Source organism: Meles meles, chromosome 13, assembly GCF_922984935.1.
Source record: "Meles meles chromosome 13, mMelMel3.1 paternal haplotype, whole genome shotgun sequence".
Classification (NCBI taxonomy): Eukaryota; Metazoa; Chordata; class Mammalia; order Carnivora; family Mustelidae; genus Meles; species Meles meles.
In genome coordinates, this window is record NC_060078.1 from 14,541,624 (window position 1) to 14,567,565 (window position 25,942).

A 25,942-nucleotide genomic window follows, 5' to 3' on the forward strand; every position below is an offset into this window, starting at 1 on the left:
TCATTAACTGAGAACCTTTAATTCTCCAGTAAAAAGCAGTCTAAGGGACAAGTCACGTTCTGGTTTCTTAGCTTCACACAATTCTGCGAGGAAAAATTAGGTAAAACTCAAAGATAGGGCTTTACTCTAGAATATGGTATTTCCTTTTTTCTTTCCCTCCATTGCTCCGTGTTACTCAGTGCACCTCCCCTCGTGTCACACCTGCAGCCTAATGCTCTGCCCCCCCTCCCCTACACCCAGATCTCCATCCATTACGTTCAGGGGGCTTAGTGAGAAAATTGTCCTCTTCAATTTTTCCACGTTTGGCTCATTAAACTATAAACTGTCTCTACTCCCTTGTCTGGCTCCAACCCCTCCATCGTCCTTACCTACCCCATCCCCCATGGCTATGCGCTGTGAATTGGCTTGCTTCATTTGTGTGTTAACTTAAAGTATTTCTTATTGTGAAAATTTGCAAACATAGATAATCAGAGAGTATAGTATAATAAGTGTCTTGTATACCCACCACACAGATTGGGGTATGGAGACTTTGAGTGTATTCTTCTAAAACCTAAGCTTAGGGGCGCCTGGGTGGCTCAGTGGGTTAAGCTGCTGCCTTCGGCTCGGGTCATGATCTCGGGGTCCTGGGATCGAGTCCTGAATTGGGCTCTCTGCTCAGCAGGGAGCCTGCTTCCCTCTCTCTCTCTCTCTCTCTGCCTGCCTTTCTGTCTGCTTGTGATCTCTCTCTGTCAAGTAAATAAAAAAATAAAAAAATAAAATATTTAAAACCTAAGCTTATCTCATGATATCAACCTGTAACCCTATAGCATCTTTTTCCAAAACTTGTCTCTTAGTAGATCCAATGGTTGTAATAGATCAAACGGCGAACTTCATGGTATTCCATTTCAACACTATTATTGTTAAAGACCGTGTACGTATGAGAATAGAAATTAAAATTCAACAAACCTATCTACTAGAAATTCACAGGACAACTTTGGGCACAGGTTAAAGTTGCAAAAATGGGTTTCATGTAGAAAGCACTTTATTAAATTCATCCCATTAGCCTAAAGATTAGGTTTTCACATCTACTTTTTACAATGAAAACATGATTTGAGTCATGAACACCATTCTGGGTAATTCTCAGGGAATGTTATTCATTGTGAATCTTTCTCTCCATGTGATTTTTGCTCAGGTAGTCTTGAAATCACAAAATTTTTTCAGTGTGTACTTGGGCATTCCTTCCCCTAAGGACAGAAGACCACCAAGAATCTTCCTATTAGGTCATAACACTAAAAGGAAAATTATGAACTACATTTTGCCTTGTAAGAATAGTTGGGTCTTTAACGAAATAAGACCGCATGATGGTATCAGCTGTAAATGAAGGTTCAGGCTCCCCAGGACTCTCCTGGGTCCCTTCTCTCTTCTGCATGATGTGGTTCATGGTTTAAATTGTCTAATTTTTTCCCGTTATTTTCTTTTTCTCTCCTCCAGCTCTTGTAAATGTGAAACTCTGGGCCATCGATCGACAATGTTTTCAAACGATCATGATGAGGACAGGACTCATCAAGCATACCGAGTATATGGAATTTTTAAAAAGGTAGGATACTTGATTTTCTTCTACCTGATGGCTAATTGTCTATCCAACACTTTTCTCAGACATACAGCCCAGGAAAGGCCTTTGTATTCCTCTCAAGCTGAAGAGTGTGCAGGTTGGTGGAAGCAATGGGCTTCTTTGTTTCTGGTACCAGTTTCCATGACAGGTGATTAAGTCAGAACTTGAGAGTTTCACCGAACATTCTGAGGGAGGAGTGAGGCTCAGAGGAACAAAAGAGAATTTGCTTGAACAAAAAGGGACTAGACTATTTATCAGTTAATATGTCTGTGGTCCCTCTTCTGATTAAATCCTCTCTTGTGTAAAATTCCATGTTAAAGGTCAGATGATGAAGATGGAAAAGTTCCAAGGTGAAGCTCATTATGCTTTAATCCCGAGTTTAATTTCCCAAATTAAATGTGTTTTATGTTTTAGTTCTGAAATATCAAAAGCTTTTCTTGATACAGGATATTATCATAATTCAGTATAGCATGGAAATTGGAATGAGAAAACAGCTTTTCATTTCTGAAGAATACGCTGATATTCACTGAAATGTCTGTCTTTGCCTCTAAGCTTCGTTTAAAGAAAACACATGATATCATTAAAAGGAATATTGACAACTTTTTCCCCCCCAAAAGTAGTGTGTTTTCTTTTGAAAACTGAACCATCTTTAAATAGTGATAGATTGTTTGCTAAAGAGATGGTATAGTGTCTCTTAAGATCTCCTTTTTCAGAGCTAGAATATTAAATCAGCTTTCTCATTTAATATTTTCTTGAAGAAATGGTTTTAGTGGAGATAAAAAAAAATTAAAATCCCATTTCATTTCAGTGATATGTCATGATAGGTATCAGTTACATTTTCTTAGGCAGTTTTAATAGTGTGTACTTGAGTATTTTATGTAATTTATTTCCTGATTCATTCTTCATACATTTTTCATTTCCACATAATTCCTTCTATTCCTGCTAAAGGGACAATAAAATTCTAATTTGATATCAAGTAATAATATATTAAAATATAACTATCAGTAGGGGGTTGGGATTTTTCTGGAACATGATTGGGTGAAACCCTTAGAAATAGAAATGTAAATTTCAGTTTGGAGTGGAGTACAGCTTGCAAGGAAATGATTCAGGTGCTGTGCGTGCGTGGGTGTGCATATGCGTGAGTACGTCGATACAGAGGTGTGAATATATTGGTATGTGAGCGGGGCAATTGAAAGAACAGAGAGACCGAGACTGAAGAAATAAAAACTTGAAAAATGTAAAATCCAAGTGCAAGTTACTGATTTCTGATGCAGCCCTAATAGAGAAAGATCCCAAGTGGTGGTTCATAAAATCCTCGCCTGGGGGGCGGAGCCTGTTCTCTGTCTCATGGACCAAAGCTCTGGGCACTTGGAATGTAGGTTTCCACTTCCATAGTTTTGTTGTCTCAAGGAAATGGAGTAAGGGTCCGTACTCTTTTCCATGACCCACAAGAACTTTTTTAGAGGGGCTCAAGTTCAGGCAATAAAGTCTCACTGTATTGGTGTTGGTGTTATTCTTCTGAGCGTGCATATACTTGATTCTTGCATTTTCAGAGTTGTATCCCTTGATTATCTTCTCTGACAGTTCAAACCTTCAGCAATAAAGGTTGGTTCTCCAGAGTGTGGAAACACATCTAGCTGGCCAGTTAGAGCAGATGCCATCTAGCTGGTTGGATGAGAGGTAGGCTCTCATGGGCTGGTACTTACCCTACAGCTACTCTGCAAGGCATAGGGTCCCTGTCATTTGTGAAGACAGCACTGGGCTGGGAGCCCAAAAAGGGGACGCAGGGACCAGTGTTGGCCCTGGGCCGGCTTTCATCTTTCTAAGTGATGACTGTGGCTACCTGGTTCTCTCTAACCCTCCGGTGCTCACCGCTGCTCTTGAATTATGCCCAGCCTCGTTAGCTGGATATTCAGGGCACTCCCACAGCATCCTCTGCCGGCTCTTCCAGCCTGGGGTCTTCTCGCAGTGGGCAAATCCAACAGTTCTGGCTGCCCAGGCAGTCCCTCAGCCCCTGTGCTTTCAGACAGCTCACTACCTCTGAGCCCTGTTCTTTGTTCTTCCCATTAGTGCTCAAGTTGTACTATTTTTTAAGATTCAACCAAAAGCTGACTCTTCCACAGTTACTAACCTCATCCACCAAGAAGTAATGTTTCCCTTGTTTGAGCTTCATCTCTACCACGTATCTCAATCACCTTGTTTTATTATAATCAAATTACTAAACTTCTACTTCTAGGCTATAAACTTCTCCTAAGCCTCTTGGTATTCTTCTTCAGCACAAAACTTATTTTGTAGATAGGTAATTTATAGGAATGTAAGGATGGGACCAGTACACATTTTTCAGAGCCCAAAGACAAAGGGAGTTGAGGACTTCTTAAAAAGGAAAATAGAAGTTAAAAATGTCCAAGACTGTGACAACATAGTATTAAACCAAGCATGGGCATCTTCTAAGCTTGGGCCCTGTACTGTTGCACAGGTTGTACATTCATGAAGCTAAATGAGTAAATAATACTCCTCTCTCCTTCACATTCCCAGATTAACTATACTTGCTACCATTTACTTTGCAGGGCAGTTATAGTTGTGTATAACACCCAAAAGGAAATATGGGTACTGTAAAAAATTAGATGACCAAACTTAATTAAAATTTCCCATCATAACTTAATAGTTTTTTTTAATTTCCTTTTTTAAAGATTTTACTTATTTGAGAGAGAGAGTACAAGCAAGGAAGAGGGAGAGGAGAAGCAGACTGTCCAGTGAGCAGGGAGCCTGATGTGGGGCTTGATCCCAGTATCCTGGGATCATGACCAGAGTGGAAGGCAGTTGTTTAACTGACTGAGACACACAGGTGCCCCTATTTCCCTATTTTTTAAAAAATTAACTTACTATTATATCATGTAAAATTTTAAGTTTAGGTAGTCAAGTCAATCAGATTTTTCCTTTATGGCTTCGTGTATAGAAAAGCTCACTTAATGGTATTAGAAAGATATGGACTTAATACTTTGAGGTTCTCTGTGGCAAACTGTGTGTTTGGGAGGGTGTTTTCCTCTAATGTGCTTGCTAAATCATTCAACTCCAGTTTTCTACCAAAGATACTGTATACTTTGTATTTTGTTAAGGAGTTAAAGCAATTGCGATAGTAGGAAAATAACCAATCAGGCCGGAAGATGATCCCTGGACACTGCTCCTTTCCCTGTGCCACTCTTGCTCTTCATTTTTCTAAACAAGGAATAGGTTTAGAGGGTGGGGAAAGGGGTCACACCAGGCGTATAGATGTACTGCCAAAATGCAAAGATTTTTCTTTTTTTTTTTTTTTTTTTCCTCCTCTCTCTCAAAGATTTTTCTTGACTGTCAAAATTGGCTCTTACTTTCATTCCAGTGCCTTTACCCATTTTGTGGCTCTCAGTCATGGGTCTTTCTTGGTTCCTTTTCACTCTTAAATGCCACGGCAAACTCCGATTCTACATCTTTAATCGTATTTAGCCATTTCTCTTCTATGCCTTTTTGACAGTCCTCAATGCAAACACAGATGTTCCTCTGCAAGCCTAGCACACACAAAACAAAAACAAAAACAAAAAAATTCAAATGGGAGTGCTACGAAGTAGGGCATGATTACTCTAGGTCCTGCAGTGATTTTGCCAGTCGTGAGTCTTTCCATCCTTTCTGGCTACTGGAACATGGTGTTTTTTTAGATGGATTCTGAAAAATGAGCCAAATAGCTGCCAGAGTTAATTTGTGTTTCCTTTTTCTGAGCATATTCTCTGCACCACTCTTGGCACTGGCTTCTCTCCCATAAGGGCAGGAGAATATGGCTGTGTGATTACTGGGTAGGCTTGTGGAACTGGGATTATACTACAACCATGACTATGAACCTCTATTGATGTCACATGCCTACTGAAAAAGGAGAGACAGGGACCACTTGGAATTCAGGCTCCTGAGTTGATCCTGTTCATCCTCAGAAAACATAGTCTTTATTCACTAAGGGATCTTGGTAAGGCAGGTGGGCTCATATCTTCTTTCTGCACAAAGCCTTTGCATGGCTTCTGAGCACCCCCAAGATAAAGCCTGGCTCTTTGAAACCCCTGCCTTCCAGGGCTGCTTCTGGCCTTCCCTGATTCTTAGCACCACCCCTCTTCTTCATTTTCTCATTCTCTCTGCTACAGTCCTGGAGCGGTCTGTCAAGGCCCCCCTGCCTCTGTGTGCCATGGCCCCTCACCACGGAGCTCAGCCTGGGATTCCTCACCCTCTGAATGGATGTATTTCCCAGAGTGACTTGTAGTATGGTGCACAAAGTGTGGCTGGTGAGGCAGGAAAAAACAAATCTGATTCTCCCTCAATTAGAAATATCTAATTTGCCTTTTCTGAGGTGAAAGAGTCATTGAAGGTATTAGCCACCAAGTTTCGTGTTCTATTCTCCATACACTGAATTGTGAAGTTGGGAGATTTTGCGGTCTTTGACTTTCTGGTTCCCATTGGACTCTCTAGTCATAAAGACCTTGGAGGTATTTTTCAATTTTAAAGCTAACTGTTTGGATCTTTAGGCAGAATGGGAAGAACTCCAGGAATTCTTGATCAGTGGAAGCTAAGTGGTAACAGTCTGAAGCAATGGCCCCAGTGTGGGCCTTAGGGACATCCACATTTGGAGTCAACTTGACACCATCCTGATGGTATCCGAATGACCTTCACTATGAGAATAACTTCATGTTGGGTTGGGTACATGACTTGTCTATAATTTATACTTGGGCCAAGACATCCTGAAACTTCTTTCATTCCTGGACGTGTTTATTCCTTGGTTTTTCTGGCCACCCCTGCCACCAGCAGGGGCCTGTGTAATAAGGCATCTTCATCACTCTGTGTTTAATCCTAGATGGGTTAAAAAATTAGATTCCGAAAAAATATAAGACAGGATGTAACTTAATTTCTGTGCCCCACTTACAGGTGAAAAAACTGTGTCTTAAACCAAAATAAGCTCATGTTTAGTTAGACCCAGCTCAGACTAGAACTCAGGTTCTGGATTTCCATTCTGAGATCTGTGCCATATGTAGACTCTGGCCCCTGATGTGCATTCCAACGGAAGCTCCCCACTAGGGCCAACTTATTGTGGTGTGGGTTAGTCATACTTTTTTCCCCATTCTCCATAAAGATAATCTACTTAAGTAACTTATTTGATAGTCAGGTTGACTTTTATTTTCTTCTTATACTCTACATGTTTTTACTTTGAAACTTGGAATAATGAGATTGCTAGAACTCTTGCAGATTTTCCTTCTCCGATCTAATTTGAAACCCAAATAATTTCATTTTTCACATAACTCTATTCAACGGTTACTCCTGAGATTTATATTTTAACCTACATCATACTTATAAAAGTATAGTCAAGGGGATTTAGAGTTCACAGAGTGGAAGATAACCTGGTAAGGGATAGGAGGAGTCACTCACTTTGCTCGCTGAGGCCCAGATTGGTTGAGTTGCCCAAAGTCACAGGGAGAATTGACTCTGTAATTGACTCTATATCCAGCTCTGTGCTCCCAGGAAAATTGGAAATTCAGCTGTCCTGCAATGTCAGCTGTCTCCTGTTCAGGATCTCCAGGGTAAAAATTGCCCATAATCTTTACTAAATACATTTTCTAGTGTTTCACAATTGTTCTGGGATACTTGGGTTTCTGTTAAAAATTTTTTTGTTGAAATACAATTGACACATTTGTTTTGGGTGTACAATACAGTGAGTCCACATCTCTATCCATTACGCTACACTCCCTACAAACACAGCTCCCATCTGTCACCCTCCAGCACTATTCCGGTATCATGGACTGCATTCCCTGTGCTGTAACTTCCATTCTCCTGATTTAGTCATTCCTCAGGAATACTCGGTAGTACTCCTACTACAGTCCGATTCTTCATAGAAGGGGAAAGGAGCTGCACACAGCTGTACTTGCCATGCTAATATGACAGGACAGATGTGGGGTGGGGCTTGAAAAGTCCTTTCTAACAATTTGTCAGCTAACTGTCCTGCTGTTCAGCTGGGAGCCATTTTTGGAGAATCACTGAGCTAGGACAGAAGATGAAGGGAGAATACATAATTAATATATTTGAAGTGTTTGTATGACTTACAGACAGGAGAGTGCTGCTTTGAATTGTGGCTTCACCATTTAAAGATAAGTAGTCTTAATCAAGTTTCTTTGAACCTCAGCTCAGTTTCTACCAAGCAAAAAAGAAGGGATCCTCCCACTATGAGGGATTGTAATTAGGAAGTAAGATATAAAATAAATGTTTAAGCAGATGCCAAGCAGTTTGAAAAGGTTTGATGTATTTAATCCTCAACAAAAATCTATAAAGTGAGTGCTAACATAATGTCCATTTTATAGATAAGAAAACTGAGGCCATAAAGTTGCAAAGCCAGTTAGGGGTAGAGGCCATAGCTTCAGAACCAGTACTCCTAGACTACACCATACTGGTTGAGGCAGTTCTCCTAGACTATGCCATACTGGTTGAGCCAGTACTCCTAGACAATGCCATACTGGTTCTGGAACTGCAGGCTGTTCATTAGGTCTAATGTGTTGTTGCTCTCCTCAACAAACTTGCCTGTACCTTGCCCAGAGATTGGGGCAGTTGGTTGACTTTGTTATTGCTGTACCCGGGGTTTCTTCATTTACTTTTCTTTTCCCCCTCTTCTTTTTATTAGAGACATACTAAGCGCAAGCAGGGGGAACCGCAGGCAAGGGAGAAACAGGCTTCTTGCTGAACAAGGAGCCAGATGCAGGACTAGATCCCAGGACCCTGGGATTGTGACCTGAGGTGAAGGCAGATGCCCAGCCGACTGAGCCACACAGGCGTCCCTTCATTGTACTTTTCTAATAGTGCCTTTCCCTCCAACTTCAGCAATCTTTGGTTTGCTCTGACCATCCCCACTCACCCAAGGGTATGCTCTAAGCAATAAATGCTCCATGATAGTATAAGAGATGTCAGTTGGCTGACAGCACTGAGTAAGAGTGATGGTGCCCTAGAATTGAATGGGGTCCATGGAGGGGCCTTGTGTTACATGGAAAGCCACCGCCTGCATGGAGGCAGGCACCATCACTTCTTAAATAGTTATTAAATGACTGAGAGCTCAGAAACCTCATCTCCTGGTGTCAGATGTCAGGCAGTGGTGTTTCTGGCTTGGGTTCCTTTCTGTCTCCCGCCTGGAGCATGTCAAGCACAGGAGGGGGTCTCAAAGCAAGACCCATTCTTGCTTACCCTATGTTCTGTGATCTTTTGAGCAACTGGGCTATTGAGACGTTTACTGACGGCATCTTTGGTATACTTTAGACTGAAGAAATCAAGATACTACTTTGGGGGCACGAATTATGTAAAGAACAACAGTGCAGTCTAATGAACTCGAGATATCTGTGGAACACCAAAACCGTGATCCCACTTTTCCTCCTCTTGTTTACAGGGAGAGATGGTAACAGAGGGCTTCTATGGAAAGAGTTTGAGGGATTTTAGATTTTATTTTTTAGTTTTAAAGAAGTTACCTATTAAGCTCTTAAGCTTTGAGCTTTAGTAGAGTTTTTCTAGAAGATTGTGAAACCGGCATGTGCCTGACAGAGCTGGCACAGTTCTAGTTTGAAGGGAAATAATGCAGGGAATGAACAAGGAAGTGCTGTGTCCCCCATGTTCATCAGCCTGTTCAGTCCATGCTGTGGAAGGAGATCCATTCTAATTAAAGAGGATACCAGGGGCAGATAAATGTGAAAGTGGCCTTCAATTTCAAGATGTCATTGAGCATTTGCACAAATGGCTCCATATTATCTTTAAAAGACATGTAGGGACACCTGGTGGCTCAGTTGGTTAAGCATGTGACTTGATTTTGGCTCAGGTCACGATCTTAGGGTCTTGAGATCAAGCCCTACATCGTGGCTCTGCCTTGGGTGTAGAATCTGCTCGAGATTCTCCCTCAGTCCCTCCCGCTTATGTGCCCTCTCTATCTCAATCTTTAAAAAAAAAAAAAAAAGTGTAATCTTTGATCTTTGAATATTATATATTGCTTATAATTCTGTATGTGTCCTATATAATTTCTCCACATGTGTAAATTTATTTTTTTTTATTTAAAACTTTTGTTTTTTTGGCAGACAGTGATCACAAGTAGGCAGAGAGGCAGGCAGAGAGAGAAGGGGAAGCAGGCTCCCCGCCGAGCAGAGAACCCAATGCGGGGCTCGATTCCAGGACCCTGGGACCATGACCTGAGCTGAAGGCAGAGGCTTTAACCCACTGAGCCACCCAGGCACCCCATGTGTAAATTTATTCTGATCCTTGCACATAATAGGATACCCTATCATGGTGTTTGTGTCTAAAATCACTCAATGAAGTCAGTGAATCTTCTGTAGATTATCTTGGTCGGTCCTGGAGAAGATGAGGCCTTAGCTGAGGGACTTGTGTCCACTCTCCTGGACTCTGGTCTTGCGGGCATGTGTCCCTTTTTAGATGGCAGGCTAAATTTGCATCCCCATGTCCCTGATGATAGTTTCTCAACACCCTGGGGGTTACAAAGCTAAAGCAATGTGACAAAGTTGGATAGTTCTCCATTTTGTTTGCGTTTTGAAACTTATGAATCATTCCTGTAGCCAGGCTCCTTTCATTTCTGATTCTTTTACATGGAGCCTACTTTGGTTCATCTGAGAGGGAGTCCTTTTCCACACAGGGATGATACTGTAATGACCAGGTCCCGAAGGACCCCATGAGCTGCTGGGGAAATGAAGAAGAGAGGTTTCTGACATCCCAGCCACCAGGATTTCTCCACTTGATAGAGAAACCCACTTCCCCACAGTTGAAGAGGAATCCAGGAATCTGGATGGGGATGAGGAAAAAACTGTCCAAGGGGCAAATAAACATCAGAGTGACTTTGGCGGCCTGTCTGAATTTATCACCCAATCCATCCGGGAAGAGAAGAGAACATCAGTTGTCTTAGAAAAAGCAAGAAGTGGAATGTGTATCATAGGTCCTATTTTGAGTTTGCTGTGATTTTTCTCCTGTTCTGCTTTGGCTTAGAATGAGGTTAGTGGTTAATGTATTTCCCAATAGGCTTCACCAGGGTGAATTCCTAAGCTGAGCATCGGGCTGCTGAATAGTATGGGCATCTCCAAATGGACTGCCCTGCTTTTCTGCCTTGTGGAGGGAGCAAAGGAAAGGCAAGCCATCCGAGGGAGCACCTGGCATGATGTTTGGTGCTAGAAATAGGGGCTGAGTTGTGAACACTCCCCCACAGTGCGAGTGTTTGCATAGCAGTGGAGGAAATCAGGGAGAAAACATAAACAGGAACAAAATGGCCTGCACCTGCTACTTTACGTACATCATCTTACTTGATTCTGATGAGCTCCTTTGAGGGAGCTGGTGTTCTCCCCACTTGATTTGAGGAGGTGACTGGAGTGACAAAAATGAACAACCGTCTACCGTCATCCAGCCAGATTCCAAATCAGGCCCACGCTCGAGGTCCTTTTCTCTTTATCACATGTGGCCAACCCCCTGCAAAGGGGTAATATCAGAAAAATCAGTAGTTCAGTATTCTTTTCTCTAATAGAATGGACATGTTTACTGATGAGCTTGTGGGAAATTCAATGCAAGTATAAATAATGCGCCCCCCACCCCGGTTGTTGGAAAAGTATTTCTTGACACATTTGAACCATTGCAAAAAGTTCCTCATGGCTTTGTGTGTGATCTTCCGTCCATATATGAATCTCGAGGTTTTAAACTACTTAAGAACAGAGGAAGATTTTTTTTTTTCTTAGAAAACTCCTGGAACACATGCCATTTTAAAAGTTACCTTGTGTGTATACAATAAGTGATGGCATGTTTATACTGAAGCCTAGGACGATGCCAACTGAGCAACATGACTTGAGTTTTCCTGTAAATAAATGGAGACTTTAAAGTGATTCAGTACTTTCCCATTTGACTGGATGGGTTCCAGTGGGTAAACATCATATTCCATGTTTGGGGAAAAACTCCTTAAGTGCTCTAGTCTGTTGTGCAAACACAGACACATCCAAGTTGCCTTTAAGGATGGATTTGTTTTATTTTTCTCTGTGAGAAATAAAATCCACAAGAAATGTAACACAAACAGGGTCAAGATTTAGTTCCATAAAAGAAACTCTTACACTTCAAGGATTTTAATTCCAGAGAATTCGAAGTTCTTCACATATTTTTTCTTAATGGTAAAGTTGAGGTACATACAACATATGATCAACATCTGTCTTTTTTTTTTAAGATTTTATTTATTTATTTGATAGAGATCACAAGTAGGCAGAGAGGCAGGCAGAGAGGGGGCAGGGAAGCAGGCTCCCCACTGAGCAGAGAGCCCGACTTGGGGCTTGATCCCAGGACCCTGGGATCATGACCCGAGCTGAAGGCAGAGGCTTTAACCCACTGAGCCACCCAGGCGCCCATCTGTCTTTTTTTAATTTAAACCAGTGTATTTGCTATGTTAAAAATAATCCTTCCAGACACTTGTCACACTAGGTGAAAATTGCGCTAAGTTCTTTGTAGTCATGATTGAACCACTTGGCAAAATCAAGAATTCTGTATATTGGACATGTAGAATTAGCCCTAATCAGGTCTTTTTTGTTGTTGCTTTTGTTGTTTTGTGTTTTTTATTGTTTTGTTGTTTTTTACCCACAAGAACCCATAAAAACTGGCTTTTTGTATTGGGTAAATCTGTGAAAATTGGAGTGTCTCCTACAAAAATACTTGTCATTTGTTGAGCCCAGCTTAAAGTTATGTTGTCTGCCTAAGGACAATAGCCCAACCCATCTTCACCCTGCTGATCCCCACTCTGATCTCCAGAATCCTAATAGCTGGTTAGCGGGGCTCTCCAGCACTAAAGATTTTTTTTTTTTTTTTTTTTTACTTCAGTGTGATGGTCTCTAAGAGAATTAGACAACAGATAGCCTGTTTTTCTGTGTGTTTTTTTGTTTTTCTAAGCAAGTTTTCAGAAGAGCTCTTTTTCCTATTGCTCGTATTTGTTCCCTGTAGCCCTCGTTCAGTTGCTCGGACATCTGTGTGCATGCCTGACTTCTTTAAATAGTTCTTTGCTGTGTAAATTTTACAACAATCTCCTTAGACCACACTCTAGCATACCCTGTTTCCTTAAAAAATAATCCGAGTCATCAAAGGTTGTATTTCGGAAGTCTTGGTTAATTGTTGATGAAGAAATACAGTGAAAATAACTTCCCTTTAGACTAAGTTTCCACTGCTTCATAGGTTATGGCATGGATTTTCTTCTTTGGATTCTGCAAGGATTCTTCGGGGAAGCTCTAGCTCACTCCAAAGGTAGCCCACTCCACTGGTTAGAGCTTCTCGGACTTTCTGAAGATTGCCTGGCAGACCATTATTTTTACATAAGAAGGTTGTTAAATTCAAATTAAGACAGAATTGGGGCGCCTGGGTGACTCAGTGGGTTAAGCCTCTGCCTTCGGCTCAGGTCATGATCCCAGGGTCCTGGGATCGAGCCCCAAGTCGGGCTCTCTGCTCAGTGGGGAGCCTGCTTCCCCCTCTCTCTGCCTGCCTCTCTGCCTACTTGTGATCTCTGCCTGTCAAATAAATAAATAAAATCTTTAAAAAAAATTAAGACAGAATTATTCAAAGCTGACTTTATTATGAACAATCATACAGTAACACTATAGAGTAGACCTGGAGAATTTCAGAATTCTGGGGCTTTTTTTCTCCCCGATCTTTCTGTCTGAGCGGGACGTTTGATGTATGTTTTTCAAGCCCTGGCTGTCTGCTGTCCAGAAATCCCAGAATCCATAAGTCTTTTCAATATTAGCTTCATCTTCAAGTGCCCTGATGTCCATGTTTCTGTCCCCCATCTGATTGTGAGTCACTGACCTGCCTACAGTCCTGGGCTCGCTCACATGGCTTATCTGTTGCTGTCACCAACACTTGGGAATTTGGTCTCTGCAGAGGAAGTTGAGCCAGATAAAATGGAGATATTTTGAGGTATGGGGAAAGAAGAGTAAGTGACTATGTGGCATTTTATTAATGACACAAAGCATACAATTTATTTTTAAAGCTTTAAAAAATGGGGAAAAAAAGAATTGTCAGTCATTTTCAAAAGGTGTGAGTTGTCAGCATTTGACGATTTTACTCTATTATTTTTCTGTTCATGGGAAACTTTTGCCTAATTTTGCTCAGGAAATATACATAGTTTTTAATGTTGCTGTTAATGTAACATTACACCCCTCTATGTTAGATACTGTTAAGACTTTCTGAACTTTTCATGCTGTCTTCTACTGCTGTAGCTATGTACTTCTTGACTTGAGTCTAGAGAGCTTAGTGCTGGGATACCAGGGGATAGGGGATAGGGCACACATGGTAAGGAAGACCATTAGGGTAAAGTCAGCCTCCCTGCATATACCTGCTGTGAGCCCCAAGCAGGTGCTAATCAGGTTATATTTGGACAGTGGAAAATGGTCCACACCGGGGAAAGATCCTACGTCTTTCAGCTGTAGGCAGATTTACAGCTTTGAAAAGGAAACTTAATGGTTGGTCTTAAAAGCTCATTTTCCACATTAGGTTCTCAGGAGCTTAAAGGTTTCCCTAGATCCTCTGTAGTATTGATGGGAGAAAAAATTAAGTCGGACACTTCCTAATTTAATCCTAACATTTTTTAAACATTTTTCAAAATGGAATACATTATATGCACTGTGACATGTATGAATCTTAAAAGTATAGATGAATGTATGCTTATAGATCTATATTCTCACAGAGCCAGCCCCTAGATCAAGATACATAAGATGTTTCCAGCTGTTTGGAAGGTTCACCTGTTCCCTTCCCAGTTAATTTCCTCTGCCAAAGAGGACAGTTATTTTGAGTTCTACCACCACAGATCAGCTTTGCTCTTTTCCCCACTTCATATTAACGGGATCGTGAAGTATGTACTCCTCTGTGTCTGGGTTCTTTAGTTCAATGTCATGTCTGGGAGAGGTTCCCCCCCCCACCCCTTTTGGTGTGTGTATCTGTAGTTCATTCCATTTAATTGGTCTGTAACATTCCATTGTATAAATACATACATCATGATTGGACCATTTTAATGAAAGCAATCATTGAGATTCTTTCCACTTTTGAGCTTTTATAAATAGGGCTGCTGGAAACATTCTTGACCATCTTTTCTGGTGAGAGTTGGTCTTCATTTGTCTTGAAATGTGTATAAACACACACTCACACACACACACACACACACACACACACACCCCTTAGAATAAAATTTGATCCATAAAAGAGGTATATATTAGAGGTTGTGCTGTATAATTTTCCAAAGTATCTCAACCAATTTATTTATTTATTTATTTATTTATTTTTATTATTATTTTTTTTCTCAACCAATTTATACTCCTACCAATATAGGAAAGAAGTTTGTTCCGGATCTTCACCAACATTTGGTATTTTTACATCTTGTTAATTTTATCTGGCCAGAACATGGTAATAACAGAATGTTCCATAGTGTCCATACCATTTTGAGTACATAGCTCATTAAAAAATTTTAGCATACTGCCTGCTATCCTTAATATTTCATATAATACATATTCCTTTATAAATACATGTACAGCTGAGCTAAAACCTACAGAAAAAGATTTTTTGAAGAGGTAAGATTAAAAATAAGGTCAGTAGTATTTTCTTCCTCAGCTCCATAGAATGTCTTACACAAGTCCTGGCCCAGTTTTGGAGCTTGTCTAAACTACATGAGAGCAGAGTTTTCCTAGATCTAGAATAAAACATAGAAAGGATTTGGACTGTTAACTGTGTGCATTTCTAGCATGTGCAGTCCCGCGTCTTCCCAGAGCTGTGCGCCAATTTGCCGCACCCTTCCCAGGGGACAGGTGTGCCTGCCTGGAGTGTAGACTGCTTTGGGGCCCATGGTTATTTTGCCTGTGGCTTCTGTTGTTGTAGTTACTGGGCGTTCTTCTAAACTGCTGGTTCTTAAAGTACGATATGGGTTTTCCTGGGCATTCCTGATGCTCTGTAGGGAGATCACTGAGGTCCAAACCATGTTCATAATATTGTCATGTGTGTTTTCACTTTCATTCCCTCAGTGGGCATGACGGAGCCTTCCAGAGGCTAAAACAGTTAATGGAATATATGCTTGTATATTTTTGTGTTTTAATTTTTGGTTTTACTATCAAATATTGTAAATATAGATAGATATAACCCATAAAAAATGAAAAAAAATCTTCGTGTCCCTCAGTTGTTGGGAGTGTAAAGGGGTCCTGAGAGGAAAGATTTTGAGAACCACTCTCTTAAAACAGATACAATGGGGACAGAAAACCCTAAAAGTTAGACTTTATTAGACATGTCCTATCTAGTATAGCTCGTGAAAGTGAACTATGTTCTTGAAGGAAAAAGGCTACTACCAAAACCTCTTTAAAAGATTAAATGCATTTTTCATCCTTAGTAAAGCTATTAAATGGGTGGTTATTATGGGAAGGAAAAAAAATCAGTTTTTATAGCTCTCCAGTGTGTTTCACATAAAAGTGGGCTTTATTTATGTTTTTCACTGCACCTTTAGGTTAATACTCTTTTTTAAAACATGGAAACTTTTGAACAGATAATAAATCTTTAGTGATAAATATATATGCTTGTAGACAGAAAAATAATGGGAATACATCACACAATAAATTGTATCCCTTTCTTCTGTAGGACACCAGGCTGAACCTGACAGTGAAATCCCCTTCAAACACCAAGGGATAACCTTAACTAGCTGCTAATTTCAAACCCAGGCAGCTATTTTTTTAAAAAAAGATTTTATGTATTTATTTGATAGAGAAATAAGAGATCACAAGTAGACAGAGAGGCAGGGGCGGGGGTGGAAAGCAGGCTCCCCACCAAGCAGAGAACCCGATGCAGGGCTCGATCCCAGGACCCTGAGATCGTGACCTGAGCTGAAGGCAGAGGCTTAACCCACTGAGCCACCCAGATGCCTCCAGGGAGCTAATTTTAACTTAATCCATGGAGCTTCTAAATTTTCTCAGTGGAAGGTTGGTTCTGCTGTGTTCTTATCCAATATGCAATTTGAGTGTACCTGTCTACTCAACAATATCGACTCTGGACACTTCTGACACACGTCAGAGAATCCATCCACGAATTTACTTTATCTGGAGATTGTTGGAAGTTTCCCTAAACAATTGATGTTTGAGGGAGACAGGTTAGGGCTCAGTGTTGCTTGGCCATTTCTTCAGGTCTCCTGAATTCTGTCCTGAAAGAGTTACAGCATCAGTGTGCTGTATGTCTGGACAAAGTCAGCATTCCATAGAAATGTTGAGATGCTTTTAAATATCCCTTCTCTAGTTACAGGAATTGTAGTCCAATAAATTGTTGGTTAGATTTTCCAGAATTTCTAGTTCCATGCAAAGAATTCTCCCTAAGATTCAGTGCTGGTTTAATATTTGTCATTTGTCTCTTGATGACTGTGAATACTTTATTCAGCTATGGAGAACTACATTTCATTTTTGCTTCAGTCGAAAGAAATGCAGTTTTACCTGTAATGAACAATCACAGTAACTTTAATGCCAGGAGTCCTGGATGTATTTTTCCACCTGAGAAGTTAATTATATTAAGTTTTCTTTGTGTTCTGGTATTATAAAGTGTCACCTGTCTTGTGTGGGTCTAGGCACAGCATGAATCAAATACATACATGTTAGTATCAGTAGATTAATGCCTAAGAAATGTGACTGGAGGACAAGCTGTTCAGCATTCAGAATTATTGTCTGAGTGGCAGTTCTAATTTGGAAATAAGACCTTCTTTAGTCCTTAGAGCTTTAATCAGTATAGTCAACATGATTTCTCCTTGTATTAAGAGTTCTCAGACTCTCCTTTCCATTCCGACCCACAAAAGTTGGCTGACTTTGATTCTGAAGAATAGGTCACTATGGTCATGATCTCTGTTATTAGTGCCCTAAGTGAGTAATACTGCCAGATGTGGGATATACCTAAATGCTTTCTGCACAGAATAGAAATTAATCAGGCAAATTACATACAGACCAACTAAGGGGTTTTAGATGTTGGAAGTCACAGTCTCGCCTGTGTGATTTTTGTCAGATTCCGGTTCTGCCAAGCTCTTGCTCTCTCTCTGCTTGATTTTTGAGAATCAGAGGAGTAATGAGGCAGGACCATAGAGACCACACTGAAGAAAACAAATGTTTTGAGCAGAACAAAAAGTGCAATAGGGGGGCGCCTGGGTGGCTCAGTGGTTTAAGCTGCTGCCTTCGGCTCAGGTCATGATCTCAGGGTCCTGGGATCGAGTCCCACATCGGGCTCTCTGCTCAGCGGTGAGCCTGCTTCCCTCTCACTCTCTCTGTCTGCCTCTCTGCCTACTTATGATCTCTCTCTGTCAAATAAATAAATAAAATCTTTAAAAAAAAAAAAAAAAAAAAAAAAAAGTGCAATAGGTGATCTAGCCAGAAAGGACAATCCAGATGAATCGGATATGGGGTTTTTGCAGTGGAACCTGATGTAAGAGCATTCCAGGTGAAGGGAGAGCCTATGCGATGGAACAGATTAGAAAATGCAGTCAGCTGATGATACCTTCATAGCACCAGCCCACGGTCTGCTCTGCCTATGTCCCCTGTCGGGGGTGGCTGCCTGCCACATTTGTCACCAGCCTACCGGGTTCCTGCTCTAATACTCTGCCCTGGAAATTGCAGAGTGAGGAATCTGACCTCAGTTTGGTAGGTAATGGGAAGATAGGAAAAGTTTTTGAGCAGGCATCAGGGTTCTAGCTATGCCTTTCTAGAATTAGTCTAGTGGGGGTGTGTAGGAAGGGATTAGCCTGTGGGGAAATAGACCAACTTGGACAGGGTCTGTCATCAAGGTTCAAAACTGTTCCGTCCCTAAAGTCTCAAGGTTGAAGGCCTGAGTCTGATCTTCATTTGTGATTTTGCAGTGGGTGGGTAGGGGATGCGAAATGCAGATGGAAGAGGGAGCAGGTTGGTTCTGCAAACACAGGACAGGAAGCCTGATGCTCGTTCAGGAGTGCGGTTCTAGATCAGTGGTAAAGAGCTGACAACGGGGGAGGCTTGTAAGTTGTCTATCTCAACATCTCGGTCTTGGATGGATTTACCAAGCGAGTAGACTGAAATACTCAACAGACACCGTGGCTTAGCTTGTGGTCTGTGACACTGGAGATCAGATAGAACCATCTGGGTCAGTATGAGCATAAGCCCACAGCAAATCACTCAAAATTCAGGTTTTTAAAACTCCAAAAAAAGAGATGAAGGGCTTCATATAATAAGCCAATTTAACTTTGCCTGGAACCCACTTGGTGTGTAAAATCTTGAGATTGTTTTTATGGATGGCAAAAGAAAAGTCCATTAACTGACCCCTTTGGGAACCAAATCTTTCCGTTAAATGTACCTAGTCCTGTAGGTGTTTATGGAAGTGTTGATGAGGGATAAGCCCACAGCAAAGTCTCATTTTTTTTTTTTTAAGATTTTATTTATTTGACAGAGATCATAAGCAGGCAGAGAGGCAGGCTGAGAGAAGGGGAAGCAGGCTCCCTGCTGAGCAGAGAGCCTGATGTGGGGCTTGATCCCAGGACCCAGGGATCATAACCCGAGCTGAAGGCAAAGGCTTTAACCCACTGAGCCACCCAGGCACCCCGCAAAGTCTCAAGTTGAGTAGAATTTACTGAAGCGCTGAGACCTTCAATATGGCTGAAACCGGAGGCCCATTATGGGGTCCCTTCGACTAGCTGAGTTAAGGGCATTGGGTAAAGGAGACCGTCCATCGGTGGTTTCTGCGTCACTGAAAAGGGGGTTCTTCCTAGAAGGATGGAAACATGAGCCAGGTTCCTCGCTTCCCAGAAACAGGATATAGAAGAAGAAAGGTGGTATTCTCTTTGTATTCTGCACTTGTTAATCATTAAAAGGAGAGACATGGGATGATTTGAGAAGTCCCTTTCATCTTAAGTAGAGCAAAATGGACTGGTCGAGAAAGACTTTATCCTTTCTGTTGCCTGTAGGAGAAGATTAATTGCATAAACTTGCAGTAAGAAGTTTGGTTTCCCCTGAGGAAAAAAACAAGGCATGACAGCCGTGGTGCTGAGAGAGACAGCCTCTGTGTGGTGCAGTCCATTAGCACTGAGGGAAATAATTAGTTTTGCAGTGATGCCTGATGAATTGTTTTAACTTGTTTACAAATATTAAGGCGACAGCAACAAAGCGGTGTTTCCTCAAATATTCAGGGCAAAGAAATAGAACAAAATCCTGTGCCTGTTGAGTATGTCAGCCTTCAGGTGTTGGTTCTCATGATTCCATTTCCTTGATTGTCTGCAACATTTCCATTATCCTCACCAACTGACCAAAGCCTCCTCCAATAAACAAAGATGATGAAAACTCCTCACAAGATTCGAGATCCCTTATGTCTGCAGTGTTCGGCTAACTTTGTCACCAAGAGAACTGAACTGAGTATGCTTAGCTGTCATATACCTCAATCAGGGCATCATTACTGGTAATGACCATCATGGTCATCAGTAATGACCAGTGTCAGGAAGGACCCTTGGGCACAACGATGGTTCTGTGAACCGTGTGATGGTGTCTTTGAGGATTCCTTTGTGGAGAAAGGACAATACTATGTTTTTTGTACTCTTTTTTTTTTTTTAAAGATTTATTTATTTGACAGATAGAGATCACAAGTAGGCAGAGAGAGAGGAGGAGGAAGCAGGCTCCCAGCCAAGCAGAGAGCCCGATGCGGGGCTCGATCCCAGGACCCTGGGATCATGACCTGAGCTGAAGGCAGAGGCTTTAACCCGCTGAGCCACCCAGGTGCCCCTGTTTTTTGTACTCTTAATTGCTGGAAATAATGACTTACTAAATTCCGACGTGGGCTTATTAACTCCTGTGTCTAGATGGAGTTCATGACTGTGCAACAGTGGCTGCTGTGTCTAGAGGATGGAAATTGAAATTCCCGTTTGAACACATACAGGGAGATCATGATGGTTCTGCATAAGTGATTATTTACGTTTGAAAGGAAAAGTACATCACTTTATCTTTCACTGTCTTAGTGCCTTCTAACTGGAAAAGTGTTATCGTGTGGAATAAGAAATTGATTCTGTCTCAGAATATATGTGAACGTTGATTTTTCTGTTTTCTAATTTATGGAATACTGAAGAAAGCTTAGAATCAAATGATCACATCTAATCAGACAGTAAAATAACCAGAAAATCACTGGTTTTCTTGGGAGACCTGAGAAGATTTTTGTTTGTGATGATGAGAGCTTGTGAAAGGAGGGTAATGTTGGACTTTGAGGCTGTGGGCGACCACTTCTTAGTATTTAAAGGATATATCTGTATTGTTGGAAGTGTCAGTAATGTCTTCTCATTTTATTCTTTTGAAAGTGTTCACCATGTGCTTGTTTTCACATCTGTAGACAGAATAAATGGGGACAAATCGATAAAGGAACATACATGTCCACAGTAGTTTAGAAGGTTTAGTGGCCAAAACCTTCACCCTAGTTGACCTGCGCATATCGTAAAAAGCATTATTTTTCACCCAATAATTATATTTCATAATCCTTATGTGAAAAGGCTAAAAGTGTTTTAACATACCGATGATGGCTTTTTAACGAAAGAGCTATTCATCTGGATCACTGGTGCTGGCGCTTTTCTCTAGACTGATAGGAGTTCTCCGTGCGTTACGGAGTAGAGACAGGACGTAGAATCCAGATGTGTGGTGGTCAATCACTCGCTAATCACAAAGGAAGGAAGCATCTTGACAAGAGCAAAAATGGCGGTCACCCCTTTATAGTATGCACCAAAATTAGCATCTCTAATCATGGAACAACTGGACAGAAGACTGCTCTTGAGGTGAGGCAATATGACGTCCACAGCCTCACCTGGGAACTGTTACTGCCAGTAATGGTTAAACTGTCAAGAAGCCTTTTGACCTAACTTTGCGTTTTGAGGAAGTAAAAGATGTAGGAATGTGGAATGACACTCGAAGGTCACGGTCAAATTGGCATATGATAAGGTGGGCATGCAATGAAAAAACTGGCCTGGTCCCTTCAGATTGTCATGTAAGGAAAAAGTGTTGAGGGGACTCTTAAACATCAGGAGAAACAAAAGGGACATACCAGTCAAATGAAATCTGTATTAGTTATCAAGTGCCATATAACAAATTGTACACCAAGATGTCATCCTTGAGAACCACACACAGTTAATATCCCCTCGCTCTGCTGGGTGAGAAATATGGTAGAGCTGGTCTGGGTACCTCTGACTGAAAGTCTTCCCTGAGGTCCCAAGCTCTTGCTGAGGCTAAGGGCTCATCTGGAACCCCTCCTGGGAGGTGGGGGAAACAGGAGAGGGATGGTTTCCAGACACCTCATGTGGTTGTTGGTCCACTTCGGTTCCTTCCTGTGTGAGCCTTTCCACAGAGCTGCCTCACAACATAGCCACTGGCTTCTCTCAGGGTAAGTGATTCAAAGAGAATTCAGCCTAGGTGAAATTCCTAGGCTTTTTGTAACTTAGTCTCAAAAGTGACCTTCTGCCATTTCTGTATTCTTGTCCTTAGAAGTGATTTGGTAAGTCCAGCTCTCCTATGAGGGGCCAAGATGGCAGGATTGCATGATGACATGAAGATCAGGGGATAACAATCACAGGGGACTGTCGTCGAGGCTGCCATCCACCACCTCCATGAAGTCCCATGGACCCGTGATGGGAAAAATCCATCTGCGAGAGGCATATGAGGGCCAATCAGGAAAATTGGAACATAAGTTTGATACAAAGTAATATAAGGGAATTCATCTTACTGGTTATATAAGAGAACATGCATATCCTGGAAGACACAGGCTTGATGATGTAGGTGCCAAGTACTGACATCTATAGCTTATTTCCTAATTATTCACACAGATGCACAGAAAGACCTACACTTCCAGGTGGACACATACATACATTGTTAAAAAAAAAATACTGATGGTGTAATAACAATGATTAAATCGAGATGATGTGAATGTTCATTATCCTGTTGTTAGAACTTCTTGGTCTGTTTGGGATTTTTCCTAGTAACGTGGGATAAAATGGTGTCTTAGGTCAGGTTAACTCCTGCCTTGTTCCACCAAGTCAGTGGAAGCAGGCTACACAGAGCTTGTAAGGGCTGTTGAAGATCTTACAAGAAAAAAACTCTTAGTGTTAACAACACCAGCTTTCTCTGGCCTGCTTCCATTCTGCAGTACTTTATTCCTAAATTCTGGTGTGTACATGCTGACCACTGCGGGAAAGAGTGTAATGTTTTATTGGGAGAGCCGATGCCTGGGGATGTTCGCTACAGTGGACTGGATGAGTATACACCCACTTAGATCCTGATTTTCTCCTTTTTTTTTTTTTTTTTTAATATATTTCCCTTCGGGATTTTTTAAAAATCTACTTTTCTTTGTGAGATGTTCTGTTTTCATCATATAACCTCTCCGCTCCCTCCGAACTTCCCATTATGGGCAAAACCTCTTGAACTGGGAGTCTCTGAGGTGATTTGCATCTGTTGATCAGCTGTGTCTTCCCTAGAGCTCCTTCCCCAGACATCTGGTGGTTTTCCAGAGCACGCGGTTCGCGGGGTTGTTACAGACACTATGCTTTCTTTAATCGTCCATAATGTTCTACTTTGAATTTTATTCCAGGCCATGGGGCACATTCACTGATACTAGGAAATTTGGCTTATTTATTCTTTCTAGTGCTGTTCTGGTAAAAGATTGGATCTCCACAGTGTAATCATTTATTCAACTGCTTTTAAAGTCATCCTCAAAAAGCCGTTGGCAGTAACATTCAGCACTTTCGACCATGTGATCGCACCCCTAGGAATAATTACTAAATCCGTGTTAAATTTTTTTGTCTCTTTTTCTTAACAGTTCCATTAGCCAATCTGTAAAGCGTGCAAACCCATTATTGAGTTTTTTTTTTCCCCCAGACTGTTTTATCTTCTCCTAATAGGATATGGGTTGTCAAAATGAACATCACTGATAGATTTTAGTAGAGACTGATCTGTGCCAATGACTGCTGTTCTTAGGGATATTTGAGTGGAACAAGGCCTTATTTTTAGGTATTACATATTCTGTGAAATCCTCAGTACTTTGATAATTTGACCCTAAGATGAGGACATTTCTGGTAGCATGGTGATCCTCTCTCCACTGTGGAAGATGGAGAAAATACAAGAAAGCATCAAGGGTAAAGTCCACTTAACCCTACCACCCAGGAGAGATCACATGTAAGTTTGGTCTGTTTCAAGTCATCCTCCACCACCAAGAAAATACATAGTAAATAATATGATTGCATCTAAGAGGAGACCCCAAAATAGAACAGACTGAAAAAGGAAAGAGTAAAATAAGTCTGAGGTGGAAGAAGGCCAGCTAGAGCCAGTATAGTGGCTCCATAAAGTTTTTGATGCAAGTTACACCAGCCTACTGTGGAACAATCTCTAGGTTCCCCTGCCTGTCCCCGACTCCCACCCCAGGTGTCCCATCCTCCTGGTCCTGAAGGGTTCGACTAGTTTCTTTTTCAGCTCTGCATTTTAGCCACTAGGACAGAGGAAGTGAATTGGAAGCAGGCTCACTCTCTGCTCTTCAAAGAGACTTTCTGGAAATGGCATAGGTTTCTTCCATAAACATCAAATTGGTCAGAAGTTGGTTACCTCACTGCAAGGGTGGCTGGGTGCAAGGTAGGAGTCTGAGAAAATGAAGAAAGATGAGAATAAACAAAAGGCAATATTCCAACTTAGAGTGGTGGGAATTCTCTTTAGGTGGTGGGACGATGAACAATTTAGTTGTCCACACATACACGTCTCTGGCTTTATTTTCTAAGATCTCCACAGTCAGCTTACAAAGAGTTTCTCTCTGGAAAAACAACTGACTACTCCAAGAATTTCTCATTTGCTTTAAAGTAATTAACAATTTTCTTTGAGGAAAAATTCTGCACAAAAGGAGTACTGATAGTCTCATTTTGAAGAGATGTAAACTGTTCCTCCAGAGAGACCAAAAAATTTTCTAATACCACAGAGTTTATGAGTGATGGAAACTAAGCACTTTGAAAGATCTTGTTTTAATTTAGTGCTTGTTTGCCCAAAGCCATGGTTGCTCCCTCAGAGGAGAAGGAGCAAATTCAAAAGGAGAATTTATTAAACCCCTCAGTGTGCCAAGTGTATACAGTGCCTACAGAAGATTCCCAGTCTACTTCATCATCCCAAGCAGAGGTCAGCAAACATGATCTGTAAAGAGCCAGACTGTGACTATTTTAGGCCCAAATCAGGAATATTACTTATATACTTAAATTACCAAGAGGGAAACAAATTCCCTTTTGGGCACGTGCAAATGATTCTCAGCTTCTGGGAAGTGAAAAGTGAGGTTGCACGCCCTAATTGGACAATCTGTATTCTGCAGAGTCCAGTGGACTAGACCCCCAGCGATGGGCTTGTTGTGCAAATGAGTGAATAGAGTAAGAAGTCCCTCCAAGGGCTCACCCATGTTCACAGCACTTGTGAATAGCAGGGCTGGGCTTAGACCCGTGCTTATCTACTCCAAAACCTATATGCCTTTTCTTACTTGGCTATGTTGTAGGTCAGGTAAACTCACATGGAAATACAGGTTTTCTAGTGGAGGAAAATGTCCTCTGAGGCCAAGAGGATTTCCAGATACTGCCAGGAGTGTGTTGGGCCCCTCTGTCTCACCTGATGTCACGGTGTGCCTCCAAAATCCTGAGGACCCGTTAGGAAACCCCCAACAGGCTCTCAAAAGAATGAGGCCATGTCTAGTTACAGGATTAGTTTCCCTTAAAGATGGCCTTGCCTTTTGGCTTCAGTGCAGGCTGAAATCTTTGTGTTTAAACAGAAAAAAAAAAATGATAATGTTCTGACTTTCTTTGAAAACAGAGATTCTGAGAGCTTATAAACAGTGTTGGCATTCCTCATTCTGTGTAAATGATGCTACAATTGTCTTGAAAGAGAAGGCCCAGAGTACTGGGTTGTTCTCCAAGGGATAAACACTGAATGTGGTGTATTAATCAAGAATGACCAAAGATGTGCCCCCCCCACAGAGTCCTTACTTGCCCAGTCTCTCCCACTCAGAGACCAGAAATGACAGATGGCCCTTGGCCCTGACGAGGAGGGGCCCATTGAGGGAGTGTCTTGTGGATGGAGGATGAAGAGTGGGGCTGCCTGCTGGCCGAGAGTTAATCAGCTCGCAACAGCTGGAGGTTTGAAGCAGCCCAGTGGGAAGGGTGTTGGAACCCATGTCAGTCCCTGTTCCCCTGCATTGTGTGCTCACCCTTGCCTCCCTCCTCGCATCACTGGTTGTAAATTCTCATTTTTACAACAACCCAGATGGGTAGGTATTGTTCCAACTTTTTAGTGGAGGCGT

General features: G+C 41.6%; 1 protein-coding gene across 2 annotated transcripts in view; it reads left to right on the forward strand.

Annotated features, from left to right (window-relative positions):
- PRKG1 (protein kinase cGMP-dependent 1) overlaps positions 1-25,942 on the forward strand; it is a 1,275,046-nt gene that overhangs the window by 812,223 nt on the left and 436,881 nt on the right. For both annotated transcript variants that reach the window (XM_046026825.1, XM_046026824.1), the window contains exon 4: positions 1,471-1,576. In XM_046026825.1, coding sequence (XP_045882781.1) covers positions 1,471-1,576 — 106 coding nt within the window. The remainder of the gene's footprint in view (positions 1-1,470; positions 1,577-25,942) is intronic.